The sequence below is a fragment of the Moschus berezovskii genome, chromosome 19 (assembly GCF_049115385.1).
Source record: "Moschus berezovskii isolate FMDL1 chromosome 19, NW_MosBer_1.0, whole genome shotgun sequence".
Classification (NCBI taxonomy): Eukaryota; Metazoa; Chordata; class Mammalia; order Artiodactyla; family Moschidae; genus Moschus; species Moschus berezovskii.
Window position 1 is genome coordinate 72663321 of NC_142478.1, and position 14773 is coordinate 72678093.

Sequence of the window (14773 nt, forward strand, 5' to 3'; positions counted from 1 at the left end):
GCGCCAGGATTACCACTCTCAGCTTACACGTGAGGAAGCGTTTCACAGAGGAAAGGTCTCCAGGCTGGAATGTGGGGTCCATGGATATCCAGAGGGGTCTGGGCAGTGACCGGCCCCTCTTAGTGAGAACTGAGAGCTGGAGCCCGGCCCTCAGCAGTGTACCCTGGAGCACACGGTACAAGGTGGCCCATCTCCAACCCCAGGAAAGCTTGTGAACACAGGACTCAATGGGCTGCAAAACTCCAGCTGTTTATTAACAATCGCTTACCCACTCTCTGCCCATCACACACAGGGCCAACCGAGTGTGGGGGAGGAGGTGCGGAAAGCCAGGGTGAATGGGAGCAGTCAGGGAGGGGCAGGTCGGGCCCCCCACCCCCATCCCGCGTCACTTGGCTCCTGGGAGCCTGACGTCTGGCCAGGCACAGAAGCCTCTCCTCTGCGCAGCCACCCGCTGGGAGTGCCATCCAAGGGAGGCCGGGGCTGCCCGTGGGCCCAGCCAGAGAGTGTGAGTGGAGGCCAGGGCCGGCAGAGCGGGAAGAGCGGCTGGCAACAAGGGGTCCAGGTCCGTTGGCAGCCCGGGCCCTCCGGCGCCGGCGCCCAGTCCCGCTGCTGCGAGCTGGCCTCGCCTGAGAAGCCGCTGCTGCTCACAGCGCCCGCACCTTCTTGGCCTTCTTCTGCGATCTCACAGCCTCGTCGTGGGCTTTCCGCTTCTCCGCCAGTTTGCTGGCCTGCGAGGAGAGAGGGGAGAAGGAAGCTGGGATGGGTGGGAGGAGGGTGGGAAGGGGACTCCCCCCTCTCCCACTCAAGGCCACCTCTTAAAAGCAGAGCTTCCAGAAAAGCTAACGGACAAATTGCCACAGGGAAAAAGCAACCCAATCCAAAGAGCCTCGGCTGAGGAGCCACTCTGCCTTTAGGACTCTGTTACTTCACAGGCCATCAGCAACTGAGGAGGACCGCAGGCTCCCGGGGCTGGAGGCCACTGCCCCATTGACCCGCTTCGCCTGGCGAAGCTGGGGCCTTTCAAACCTTCACCAGGAGCTGCTGGAGGGGTTGGCCTGGAGCAGTCTTTTGCCTGGGCCATTTGGCATAATCTATTTCCAAAACAGGCAGGCCTTTCCACCTGGCAATTACACACCTAAGAATTTACCCTGCAGAGAGATACTTGGAAGTAAGGCAGAGAGGTGCTCGAGTGTTTTCTGAGAATGACTAGAAAAGGGAGACAGTCTAATCCTGTCAGCAGGGACTGTATGACATACAGCAGGCACTGTGTGACGCCATGGACAACTCACACTAAATGACAAACACAACAGAATGATCTTTAGGCAGACCTTGGAGATACTGCGGGTGTGAGTCCACCCACCATCCCAAAAAAGCAAGCATTACAATAAGGAGAAGCCAATGGCAAGCCACGCCAGTACTCTTGCCTAGAAAATCCCATGGACGGAGGAGCCTGGTAAGCTGCAGTCCATGGGGTCGCTACGAGTCAGACATGACTGAGCAACTTCACTTTCCCTTTTCACTTTCACACATTGGAGAAGGAAATGGCGGCCCACTCCAGTGTTCTTGCCTGGAGAGTCCCAGGGACAGGGGAGCCTGATGGGCTGCCATCTATGGGGTCACACAGAGTCGGACACGACTGAAGTGACTTAGCAGCAGCAGCAGCAGCACAATAAGGGGAGTCCCAAGAACGGTTTGGTTTCCCAGTGCACAGAACAGTTCTGTTTGTGCTGTGCTGTTGTCTGTGAAATACTGTGTAGCAGTGTCGTGTCTACAAACACCGTCCATACACACTCATTAAAGAAGACTTCACTGCTGAGAAACACTACCCATCACCCGAGCCTTAGTCTCTTACTGATGGTAACATCAAAGAATACTAATCACACATTACTACAAAAAATAATAACAATGAAAAAGTCTGAAATACTGTGAGAATTACCAACGTCACTGGTGACAAAGAGTCATGAAACGAGAAAAGGCTGGGAAAATGGTGCTAAACAGACTTGCTCCACATAGAGCTGCCATAAACCCGTTTTTAGCGATTAGCGCATCTGTGAAGTGCAATAAAGCGAAGTGCTTTATGTATAGCGCACGTATGCGCGCTGAGTCGCTCAGTCGTGTCCGACTTTCTGTGACCCCATGAAATGTAGCCCACCAGGCTCCTCTGTCCATGGGATTCTCCAGGCAAGAGGACTGGAGGGGGTTGCCGTGCCCTCCTCCAGGTTGTGTAGCATGATGCCCCCCAAATAACACTGTGTGTTATTACACGCACAAAAGAAAACCGGGGGGCTGTCACGACAGATCCCCTCAAGGGCAATGAGGTGTGAGCCCCCTTCCCATCCATTCAAGTTCTCGTGTACACAGTACTCTCCTAAAAATTGTTTTTTGGCCCGGAGTCTGCGCAGGAGAGCCAACAGGCCTGGAAGCTCAGCTGTGAGGCCCCATCTGGAGCCTCAGGTTGTGGGGGGACGGCGCAGGGAGACTCACCTCGCGGATTTTGCGCCTCTTGCCGAACATGATCTTGTTGTAGAGGTACTTCTCCCGCTTCTTCATCATCATGATGGCCAGGCGCTTGGCCTCGCTCTCCTCCTCCTGGGCCAGCCGCTGCTTGTCCTCCAGCTTCACTGTGCCAGCCATCACCCTGGGCTTCTGGGGACACAGGGAGGACACTGCTGGGGACAGGCTGACCCCACACTCCACCCCCAGCCCCCTCTGGCTCCTGCCCTTCTGGCACCAAGACGGCTGCGGGGGGAGCCACTTCCCAGGCTGAGACCCTGGTCCACGCCCCAGTACCTTCCCCTCCAGCCTCTGCTCCTCCGGGGCGGTCAGCCGGGCCTCCGTCTTCCCCTCCAGCCTCTGCTCCTCCAGGGCGGTCAGCCGGGCCTCTTCCTCCTTCTCCGAATCAGCCTCCATGTCTTCCTCCTCCTCTTCTTTTTCTCCCTCTTCCTTGCCATCACCTTCATCGTCTTCCTCCTCCTCCTCAGATTCATTCAAGTTTCCTACAAAGAACCAAGAATTCTGAACCCTGGGGGTCTGCTCTTCCCCTTGCGGTTTAAGAACCCCCATACAGACCTTCCAGGGGCAGAGCAGAGCTGGCTCAGCCATGGCCCCCTGGCGCCTTCCCCCAGGCCCAGCTGCCTTCAGAGCGAACTCCAGGCCCCCCACCCCTCAGCTCTGCTGCCTCCCACGGAAACTTCCAGACCATTCTGCTCAGTTACCCTGGACATCAAATGACACGAGACTCCAGGACACAAACATTTCCTCCTCATAAGCCATGTTACGCCAAGGAGGGCTTACAAGGCTTTGTGTCCCCACTGACTGCCCAGTTCTCTGGAAAGTGCCACCTCCGTAGCCAATCAGGGAAGTGGTCAGCTGAGCCCCGGGAGCCGAGGCCGGCCTGGAGGAGCCCGCCCAGCCCGCCTGGTCCAGCTTCCTCCACACACCTGGGTGCTCGCCCCGCTGCAGGGCCAGTAGCTTCAGTTTCTCTGGGGGCACATAGTCGCCTTCCGTCTCTGTCACGAAGGGCGAGAGGTGTGGGGGCAGCTGCACCCCGGGGAAGTAGTCTGCCACGGGGAGGAGGAGCCGGGCATTCACTGAGTCAAACACCCACTGGGGCTGCACGTAGTACCTGGCGCAGGGAAAGAGCGGAGAACAGTCACGGGGCCCCTGAGGTCCTGACTGCATCGGCAGGGCCCTGGACACAGACCTCCGCCCCCAGAAACCCAAACACGTGGAGGAAGAAGAGGGCCTCGGGGGCCTACCTGCCGATGACTGGGGTCTGCTGCCCAGGCCGGTCGACAATCTGGTGTGTGATGCCAGGGTCTGTGACGTCATAGGTGGCCCCGATGCACAGAGATTTGTCCCAGGACACGAGTCCCCCAAAACTCCTACAGGCACAGGGGGAGCCCACGAGGGTCCTCAGGCACAAGCTCACCCTCCCAGGACACACCTGTTCGCTCCCCCAGGATCCCCGGTGCAGGGCAGGACCCGGCCGGTGCGATCAGGCCCCCACCTGATGACGAAGGCCAGGGCCTCGCGGGGCACCTCGCGGTTCAGGAAGAACTTCAGGCCCTCAAAGAGCTTCCTGTGCTTTTCCTGAGCCTCCAGCTCCTTCCTGCGGGCCTCCTCCTGCGCCGCCATCTCCTGCCGAGAGGAGGGGCTGCTCACACCGTCGGGCCCGCCCGCACCCCCACGGGAGGCAGAGGCTGGAGACGAGCCCCTCCCCAGCTTCCTCCTAAACCCCTCAGGGCCCCCGGCCCGCCTCCAGAAGGCCGCGCGGTGCTCACCCCATCAGCAGGAAACTCGTCCACCTCGGCTTCCTCCTCCACCGTGGGCACCACCACGCGGGCCAGACTGGCACTGAGGGCGGCCAGTTTCTGCGGAAAGAAGCGGGGCTGTAGAGACGCTGCTCGCAGGCGGGGGAGGGGGAGCACTGGCCGCTCTGGGATGGCCGTCAGTGGGCTTGGGTTCTGGGGGACGCAGGGCCAGCACTGGAAGCCCCTCTCACCTCCAGAGAGCTCTCGGAGTCCAGCGCATAGGCGTCCTCGCTGGTCTTCGCTTCTGTGTGGCCCTGACTCTCGAGCTAGGAGGCGGGGTAGGGGGTGGTCAGAGAAAGGGGAGGCCCCGGCTCCCAACCCCTGCGGGCAGAGAGGCGGGAAGGCGTGGGCACGGCCTACCTTGGGCGGGTAGTGCAGGTTGAGAGACTGGTAGAGGCGGAAGTTGACGAAGCCCAGCAGGGTGGTGTAGAACTCAGTAAACGTGGCCATGACCCTGTAGTCCACATCTGTCGGGTGCTGCGGACACAGCAGGCGTGGAGGCAGTGTCAGTGCAGGGAGCACACGGACAACCACCCGGGCGGGGGCTCTGGCTGCCCGGGGACCAGGAGGGCCCTCGGGGCCACCTGCCTTCAGAGCTCGAGCTCGGCCCCTTGGGAAGAGTCCAGCGGGTAGCCACCCAGGACCATCCTGGGTGCCAGTCAGTTTCTGGACAAGGGTCCCAAGGGCAGTCCCGGAGGCCAGAGCCAGATCCCCGCTAGTGGTGAGAAAAGGGAAGCCTTTGTCACAAGGTGCCCAGGACTGGCTGGTGCCCACCACCCCCTCACTCTGCAGGTCAGACTTCCGTCCCCGGAGAGGCCGCTCACGCCTGCTCCACTGCCCAGCTCACAATTTTCAGTTACTGTCTTATCTGGGGCTAGCCCACAAGCACCTGGGGGCCCAGTTGGGCAAGGTGGCCCTGGAAAAGCCCACCTGCCTGGATGGGGCAGTTGGGGCAGTGGGCGGATGGCACACTGCACCCACAAGCCCTGGCGGAACCCTTGGGACCAATACTCAGAATCTAACGACCCTGCCTCAGGCCCTAACCAAAGGCACAGCCCAAGGACCCGGGACAGGCCAGGTGGCTGCCTGGCCCAGTCTCAGGCTGCTCTTGAGAAATGTTGCCTGCCTGGGCAAAAACACATAGCACAGTCCCACCTGTCCCCCCAATGATACCTCGGTCCTTCCAGAGGCCTGGGAGCAGGTGAGCAGCAACTCCCCCACAGCCCAGCAGCCCCCTGAACCCCACTACCTGCCTGGGTCCTGCTGCTGGGAGCCCAGCACTGGCTGTGCAGCGGGGTGGGGGGGGCCCCAGCTCTGACCCAGCCCGGGTCCCCCATCCTCCTGCTGGGAGGAGGCAGCAGCAATGAGCTGGCCAGAGAGGAAGGAGGAAGGGGCGGCCCGTGCCCTTCCCCGTGCCCCCAGTGCCAGCTGTGTGGAGGCCAGCCACCATAGGGCCCTATTCACCCCCATGGGACAGACAAAGGCCAGTCTGAGCAGCGTGGGGGTGGGACATCAGAGAGCAGGAAGGAGAGGGAGGGCTGGGGAAGGAGGGCGGGTGGGCAGGAAGGACAGGGGAGAGGAAGGACTGGGCAGGGCATAAACAGCAAAGAGCACAGACTCACACACGCCGGCCCTGGAGCAGACACAGGGGCTGCTGGGGGCCAAGCACCTCTCACCCACAGAGGCTGCCGCCGATCCCCACTGCCAGGCCTCAGAGGGATTCCGGCCGGCGGCTCCCCAGCCCAGCCCAGATTAAGGAGCAGGGAGGGGCCCAGCGGACCCCGACTATGAGCTCACGCTGGAACACCCGCTCCCTGGCCAGCAAACCCGCCATCTAGCCAGGTCTCTGCTGAAGGCAGCAGTTTCCACCCAGGGCGTCAGGAGGAAGCGGGCCCAATGCTGGCCCACCACACAAGAAATCAGGTGTGATCCCCTGTGGGGCCAACAACCCCCATTGGGAGGCCAAGTCAGCATTTCCCCTCATGGATCCTACCCCAAACCCCCCCAGTCTAAAAGAGAGCAGAGTGAGGACCCCGCGGGTCGGAGGCAGGCTGGGCTCTGCATAAGGCCGTGCACACAGGTGGCGCCCGGCCGCTGCTCACTCTTCTTTCCCCGACCTCTGAGGACCAGGCACTGTGAGAGCTCTTCTCCCTCAAATCTTCATGACAAAGGCTTAGAGGTGCAGGCCCCTTATTAAACGCGGCACAGAGATGGGGAACGTGTCCGAGGCCAACCAGCCAGCAGGCACGGCAGCCAGGCTGGCTCAGGCTCCTGTTACCACACACTCCCCCCACCTTTGCTACCACACCCGGCCGGCACTCAGGGACCCCAGCTGGTTCTGCAGGACAGGGCGATATCCTCCCCGCCCACCCCCTCATCTCTGTCTAGGAACCGGAGAGGGAGCCACGGCCTCACACGACCCCTCCCCGGGGACACACTCACGTCGTGGGAGAAGGTGTAGGGTGTGATCCACACGATCGGCTGGCCCAGCACCTCGGCCTGGTAGTAGATGCCTTTGATGGACAGGAAGACCTGCGGAGGGGCGGGGACGGCGGCGTGAGGCTACGGGCGGCGCGGCGACGGGGGCGGGCCCCGCCGGGCGCCGGGCTCACCTTGCGCAGGGCGCGGGCGGCGATGACGTAGTGCATGAACTCCACGGCCAGCCGGCGGCACAGCTGGATGGTGTGCACGTGGCACTTGCCGGTCCGCGGGAAGGTGGAGAAGAGGAAGCACATGGACAGTGCATCGTCCAGGTCCCGCAGCGCGTCGACGAATGTGGGGTACCTGCGTGGCCGGCGGGGTGGTGCTCACGAGGCGGCTCCGCCTGGGCTCCCGGGGGCCTCCAGCCCCGCTGCCCCCACCTGTCAGCCACCCCAGAGGCCCCATTCCCCGCGCCAGGCCCGGCCAGGCCACCACCGTCTCCTGGACGGGGAGCCGGGCCACGCCCCGGGGGCTGGCAGCACCAGCTTTCCCGGCCTTGGGAGGAACCGCGGAACCGGAGGAGCCCGCTTAGCTCCGAAGGGTCAGGAGGCGCGGCCGGGCCTTCAGACACAGCCCGAGACAGAGGAAAGGCCTGCGGGGGCCTCTCGCCAGACAACAGGAGAAGCGCTTGGCTTCCGCGTTCAGAGACCCGAGCCTCGGTCAGCCCCTCGGATGTTGCCAAGTCCCCTCGCTCTCCAGCTCACAGACCACCCCAACCACCGAGCCCTTCCTAGAAACACCGCCAGCCATTCATTCCTGAGCAACGGCTGAGGGGGTGACGCAGAGCGGGAGCGCCGCCACACTGCCACCTGGTGGGCCATGAACCCAGCTTTTTCCTTGTGCACCTTTTTCTTTTCATCCCTTCCACAGGACAGCCATGTCACACTCGCCAGCTCTGTTAGCGGAGGACCCGCTTGGAGCAGGAGCTGTTTTTGGGCTGCCCAGCTTGCGGCCGCAGGGCTGGGGTGAGAACCTACCTGCCGTGGAGCTCCCGGGCCGGGGCTGCTGCTCAGCTGGCTGGCCCAGGGCTGGCCTGACTAACGAGACCAAGTCCATCTGGCCCGGAGCTGAGCGCTCCTGGGCCAACAGCCCCCAAGAGAAAGACAGATGTTCAGGGAGTCCGGGGTTTCTGAATCTCACCACTGCTGCCACTTTGGGCCAGGTTGTTCTGGACGGTGGGGGCTGTCCTGTGTGCCACAGGGAGCTGGGCAGCATCAGTTCAGTTCAGTTCAGTTCAGTCGCTCAGTCATGTCCGACTCTCCGCGACCCCATGAATCACAGCACGCCAGGCCTCCCTGTCCATCACCAACTCCCGGAGCACACTCAAACTCATGTCCATCGAGTCGGTGATGCCATCCAGCCATCTCATTCTCCGTCGTCCCCTTCTCCTCCCGCCCCCAACCTTTCCCAGCATCAGAGTCTTTTCCAGTGAGTCAACTTATTGCATGAGGTGGCCAAAGTATTGCAGTTTCAGCTTTAGCATCAGTCCTTCCAATGAACACCCAGGATTGATCTCCTTTAGAATGGACTGGTTGGATCTCCTTGCAGTTCAAGGGACTCTCAAGAGTCTTCTCCAACACCACTGTTCAAAAGCATCGATTCTTCGGCGATCAGCTTTCTTCACAGTCCAACTCTCACATCCATACATGACCACGGGAAAAACCATTGCCTTGACTAGACGGACCTTGGTTGGCAAAGTAATGTCTCTGCTTTTTAATATACTATCAAGGTTGGTCATAACTTTCCTTCCAAGGAGTAAGCGTCTTTTAATTTCATGGCTGCAATCAGCATCTGCAGTGATTTTGGAGCCCAAAAAAATAAAGTCTGACACTGTTTCCACTGTTTTTCCATCTATTTCCCATGAAGTGATGGGACCAGATGCCATGATCTTTGTTTTCTGAATGTTGAGCTTCAAGCCAACCTTTTCACTCTCCTCTTTCACTTTCATCAAGAGGCTTTTGAGTTCCTCTTCACTTTCTGCCATAAGGGTAGTGTCATCTGCATATCTGAGGTTATTGATATTTCTCCCAGCAATCGTCTGTGGCCCCTAAATACTAGGAGACCCCCCTGCCATCCTAGTCATGAGAACCGGAAGTGTCTCCAGACACTACCAAGCATCCCCCCGATTTAGTCGGTGACGGAGGGGGACCATGGAGAAGGATGGGCAAGGAACGGCTGACGTCAGGTGTCCAGCCCCACTTGCAGGATGGCTGTGCGCGCCCGCGTGCCCCCAGGGCTCTGGCTCTCTCACCACAGGGCCTCTGCACTCGCTGTTTGCTCTTCCTGAACTACACTTCCCCTGGCTGTCTCAGAGGTCTGCCCTCAGACACCTCCTCAGCCTGTAACTCACGTGTCCTCTGGTTCCCTTCACAGAGAGCATCCCCCATGGCACTCGTGTGGACTTGCAACCATTAGAACAACATGGAGTTGTTTCCTGGTGTGCTTCCTCCAAGAGGAGGCCAGCGCTGTGGGTGGGGTCCCGGCTATGTTCCCCACTGTACCCCCAGCGCCGGGTCACAGCCCCCAGCTCACCGCTCCTTGACGATGTGGTCGAGCTTGTAGTTGGGCTTGTTGTCCTTCAGACGCTCCACTGTGTTCCACTCACTCTTCCCGTAGGCCTTCCGCAGCTTCCGGACGAACACCTGGGGGAGGAGGAGACCGCTGATGCAGGGCTAGAGGCTCCTGGGCACCCCTTCTGTGAGGGAGGGATGCTCGGCTTTGGGGGGACTTGCAAGGCCTCCAGAAGCCAACCATGGCTGTCTGCTGACACCATCTGCCCCCTTGGCCACCTCCACGGAGCAGTGAACCCAACCCAGCCCACCACACTGTTGACGGGTGAACAGGGATAAGCACTCAGATGTGCTGACTCCACGTGTTTACAAGAAAGTTTAACGTTTTCAGCCCCATTTTTCAACTGAGAAGTGAGGCAGGTCAGGGCCAGGAGTTCAGGCCAGAAACACCAGCCTGTGTGTCGGTGAAAACAAGCCATGGGCCCACATGTGGGGCTGGGCCACAGGAGAAAACACAGTTGAGGCCATTGGTGGCCCTGGAAAGTCCTCTTAACTGACCAGCTGCCGCCCTCTGAGCACTTCAGGGCAGGCCTGTCCTCTGCGCTCCCCAGATGCTCAGAGGCCCCCTCCACTGTGGTCGTGAGCAGTGACCGTGCCTCGAGGGGCCACACACCCCAGCTGCACCTCGGTGGGCTCTGTGAGGGCCACCAGCAGCTGCACCCCTCAGCCTGGCCCTGCGCTCGGCGAAGGCTACGGTGCCAGCAGGCTACTTTCCATTCTTTGCGTTTGGTAGAATTAGATCTCTACTTTCCCTATGGCATTTAAGCATTGAACGGTTTCTATTTGCGGAATGAAAAGCCTGATCTCCTGGGAGCAATTTCAGAAAGAACCTGAATCAGATGGGGTTCTTTGGGCAGAAAATACACCAAAGAGACCCTGAAAGACTACAATCTTTGCCTCACAGGCAATTAATTTACTTTTTCCCAAAAGAACTAAGGGAAAGGTATGACAAGAAAAGTGTTAATCATTGGCCAGGTTCTGTGTAAATGATTTCCACACAGAAAGAGCTCAGTCAGTTCCCCCGACACAATTTGGAGGTAGAATTACCTCACCCTTTGTAGAGACTTGCTCACAGAGATCAAACAACCTGCCCAAGAACAGTGTTAGCAGGTCTCTGTAGAGCTGGGAAGGGCCCCCTGCAGGCCCCGGAGCCCAGCCTCACCTTGTACTCCCGGAACTTGTTGACAATGGGTTCGTGGAGGAGGAACTTGATATCTTTGATGAGGTAAAAGGTTCGGGCTGCCGTGGAGCCCTTGTTAACCTTCTTCTTGTGTTTGGGTTCATGGGGATAAATGCCTTTCAGGATGCACAGCCGCCTGGAAGACAAATGCCATTCCTTCTGTCAGCAAACGTGCTGAGCACTGGCCATGCTGGGCCTGGAAAACCACAGTGAACAAGGAACACAGGAGCCCTGCCCTTGGGAAAGCTCACACCCTCAGGCAGGAGCCTGACCGTCACGAGTTCCTGACAAACACACGCAAAATGTCCAAAGCACCAGAAAGGAGACTAGCAGGAGTATCGACGGGGGCCAACTGCAGGCACCTCTTTCAGCAAGGGGAGTCAGGAAAGGCCTTGCTGAGAAATCAGTGTTTCAGCCGCACACAGGTACACCTTGTTTTACTGTGCTTCATTCACTGCACTTCACATATGCAGCTTTCTTTTTAACAAATTGGAGGTTTGAGCAACCCTGCATTCAGCAAGTCTATCGGACCCAACATCTGCATACTTCGTGCCTCTGAAACATTCTGCTAATGCTCACAATATTTCAAACTTTTTCCTCTTTATTATATTTGCTATGGTGATCTGTGATTAGTAATCTTTGATGATGCTATTCAATCACTTTTAGGGCACCACACATCACACTGGTCTAAGATGATTAACTTAACCAATAAACGCTGTGTATTCTGACTGCTCCACCCGACTGGCTACTGCCCAGTCTCTCTCCCTCTCCCTGGACCTTCCTACTCCCTGGGACACAACATTGATATTAGGTCAATAAATGACCCTACAATGGCCTCGTAAGTGTTTCAGTGGAAGGAAGAGTCCCACGCCTCTCACTCTAAATCAAAAGCTAGAAATGATTAAGCTGATGGAGAAAGGGCTGTTGAAACCTGAGACAGGTCGAAAGCTAGGCTTCTTACACCACTCACTCAAGTTGTGAATGCAAAAGAAAAGAGGGAAATTCGAAGAGCTACTCCAGTGAACACTCGAATGATAAGAAGGCAAAACGGTCTTACTGCTCACCTGAAGTCGGCCAGGCTCAGCTGCAGCTTCTTCCGGGCTTTGTTTCGGGTGATGTAGTTGGTGGCAGAACCTCGTTCATACTTGGGGAGGAAAATCAATTCTCCATTAGCAATGGCTGCAGTGACGGACAGCCACTTCTGGACATTCCTCACGCAAAAGGTGACGACTGCCCTGGATTCATGGCCAAGAGGCCGTGCGGAGGGAGCATGCCTGCACGGTCCTTACTGCCGTCAGCACGGAGGACACACACATCTGTGTGCTGCGCGCACCGTGAGGTTGCTGTGGGTAAGGTGCGACGCCGAGCCCTTGGCAGCAGCTCTCAGTATTGACCACGATGATTACTGACTTGTGCACGTTACTTCATTTAATCCCCACAACACTGTGAGGTGGGTGCCGTTAAGACTCTCATTTCACAAGTGGGGGAAAACAGGCTCAGAAAAATAACCCACCCGGGTCACACAGCTTTCTAAGAGCTGGGGCTGCATTCAGACCCAGGTCCAGGTCCAGAGCCTAAGTGCCTCATCCGCTAAGCCAGGGTTCTCAACTTCTTTCTCATTATAACCACCCTCTCCACCACGGGAGGCCTTGCTAGACCTCGTCCCCTTGTTCATCACCCTCTCGCACAGCCTCCCAAAATGTTAACACCATAGATATACAGCTCTCTTCATGTAGTGTGGTCCTTCAGAGGGGCGCACATCATTGTAATATCTAACACGTCCCCCAACCAATTCCTGTTCCCTTGGAGATGATACCGTCTGGTTGAAAATGCACACTCTAAGTCACACAGCCTCTCTCCTTCCCCAACCATTCATTCATTCAGCAAACAATCACAAAACCTCTACTATGCTCCAAGTGTTTAGCTAGATGCTAAGAGGGTAATAAAAGACAAAAGACCTGGTCTCTACCTGCCCAAAAAAACCATATGGTCTTGTGCAACCACCTGGATGTGTGCAGTGCTGGATGCTGGCTCACAATCACAGCTCTGAATCCCAATAGAGCAGCAGCTCACTCTACCAGCTCTATGAAATGTAACCAAGAATATCCTTCCCCAACGAGGTCTCCCGCTGGATTAAGACAGCACAGGCCTCCATGGGCAGGTCCAGCTGTAAAGGGATAAACCCATAGCCTCCTGAGGGGTATGTTATGAATAACCCCAAAGTCACAAAACATGCCCTGCCTTCATTCGTAACCTTCAGACATTTATTACCTGTCTACTGGGGATCAGGCCCATGCCAAATACTGGGGACACAAAGATGACTTTCTGCTTTTGTTAAAATTGTTTTCCACTGCCCTATGCCACACTGTCACCATTCTTATCCTTCAAATCTTAAGGATTTAATCAAAGATAACTGGGGTGACTTTTCTCCCTGGGTGTACAGGGGGATGGATTCTGCACTTGGAGCTGTTAGGTGCTACTGGCACCTAGTGGGTAAGAGGTCAGGAACGCTGCTAAACATCCTACAAACATATAGCATAGCCCTCCCCACAACAGTTATCTGGCTCAAAATGTCAGAACGGTTGTGACATTTAAATGTCACAGCTTTAAAAATTGTCACAATCCACTGACATGTCTGCATCTGTGTCTCAAGCTCAGGTTTGATATCTTGTATCTTTATGGCTCCAATTGCAAGCACTTTCTGGGGTGCTCAATAGCCTGCTGGGTTACAAAAAAAATTGGCAGTCAGGACCTGCCTGGGTGGTCCCATGGTTAAGGCTCCATGCTCCCAATGCAGGGGGCCCAGGTTCGCTCCCTGGTCAGGGGACTAGATCCCACAAGCAACTAACAGTTCACATGCTGCAACTAGAGATATCACATCCTATAAAGAAGATTGCTCAAGCTGCAACTGAGACCAGGTGCAGTCAAACAAACAACAACAAATCATCAGTAGAAACTTTCAAGCTGAAAGAAACAACTGAGACAGGGAGGCCTGGCGTGCTGTGATTCATGGGGTCACGGAGAGTCGGACACGACTGAGCGACTGAACTGAACTGAACTGATACCTTCCTCATCCCCTCTCTAATCTAGTCCTACCAGCAAGATGATTCTCCATACCGCAACAAAAACAACTCCTTGAAAGATGAATCACGTTCTCTCTCTCTAGTTGATTCTTATTGCGCTTTGAAGAAAATCCAGTTTCCTCACTGTGACTTCCCTGTTGAATCAGACGGTAAAGAGTCTGCCTACACTGCGGGAGACCTGGGTTCGATCCCTGGGTCAGGAAGATCCTCTGGAGAAGGAAATGGCAACCCACTCCAGTACTCTCGCCTGGAAAATCCCATGAACGGAGGAGCGTAGTAGGCTACAGTCCACGGGGTCGCAAAGAGTCGGACACGACTGAGCGACTTCACTTCACTGTGCCTGACAGCCTTGCATGACCCGGTCCCTGTTCAACCCCAACTTCACCAGATGCCACTCTTCCCTTGGTTTACTTATTCCCGGGCCATCCTGATATCGTTTGATTTCTTGCACACAATAAGCCCTTTCCATCTAAGGACCTTGGCACTTAGATTTCCCGTGCCAGGCTTGTCTGTGACCATTTTATTTGGTTGTTTAGTATCCAACTTCCCCACAAGAAACAGCTCCGGGAAGGCAGGGATCACATCTGGTTGTTTATGTCTCCATCCCCAATGTCTAGATCAAGGTCTGATTCAACATAAAAGGGAGTCAGTAGTCTGAGAGACGATGAACTCGACAAAACGGTGAGCTCTACATAAGGCTCATCACTTTCAGTAATGAGTTGTCCTCCAGCTCGGCCTGTTTTGGGGTGGAGCTTTGCCTGGTAACCTCACCTCTTTCACAGCTCTACCCCAGCTATCTTTTTCAGATTTCACAGCGAGTACTGCCGTCCCGGCCCATCACTGGATCCCTTCTGGCTGCTGTCTCCTGTCGTGTTGATCCCAGTCGCTTCTGCACCCACGAAGGTCCAAGCCCGGGGAATCCCCAGGCTCCATCGCTCCCGTCCCCCACCTCCTGTTGGAGCCCCAGCCTCCTGCCCCGGCCTCTCGCCCATCACCTTCTTCTTCTCCAGGCCCCCCATGGCTCCACGCTGGATGGTCTACGGGCGCCGCGCGGACAGACACCGCCACTTCCTTCCACACGTGCCCCGAGTAGGACCCCGAGGCCCCCACGCCGCCGGCCTGCGCGGGCTGCCCAACGAGGTGCCT

The 14773-nt window shown here is 57.1% G+C and overlaps 1 protein-coding gene across 1 annotated transcript; it reads right to left on the bottom strand.

Annotated features, from left to right (window-relative positions):
• Nucleotides 1-233: 233 nt before the first annotated feature.
• On the bottom strand, nucleotides 234-14773 carry PES1 (pescadillo ribosomal biogenesis factor 1). The gene is made up of 15 exons (XM_055405252.2): nucleotides 14623-14773; nucleotides 11609-11688; nucleotides 10527-10680; nucleotides 9327-9436; nucleotides 6926-7097; nucleotides 6756-6845; nucleotides 4674-4790; nucleotides 4505-4579; nucleotides 4284-4373; nucleotides 4010-4140; nucleotides 3759-3884; nucleotides 3441-3625; nucleotides 2791-2996; nucleotides 2485-2646; nucleotides 234-728 (listed from the first exon to the last, which is right to left on the bottom strand). Exons 1-15 carry the CDS (start codon nucleotides 14644-14646, stop codon nucleotides 645-647), a joined length of 1806 nt encoding a protein of 601 aa, XP_055261227.1. The 5' UTR covers nucleotides 14647-14773; the 3' UTR covers nucleotides 234-644.

Excerpts from the sequence above, each read along its gene's own strand:
- PES1 (XM_055405252.2), bottom strand. The coding sequence starts at position 14,646 with ATGGGGGGCCTGGAGAAGAAGAAG. Across the intron at positions 9,437-10,526 it reads ACAAGTTCCGGGAGTACAAG|GTGTTCGTCCGGAAGCTGCG; the intron begins GTGAGGCTGGGC and ends CTCCTCCCCCAG. Across the intron at positions 2,997-3,440 it reads GCAGCGGGGCGAGCACCCAG|GAAACTTGAATGAATCTGAG; the intron begins GTGTGTGGAGGA and ends GGTTCTTTGTAG.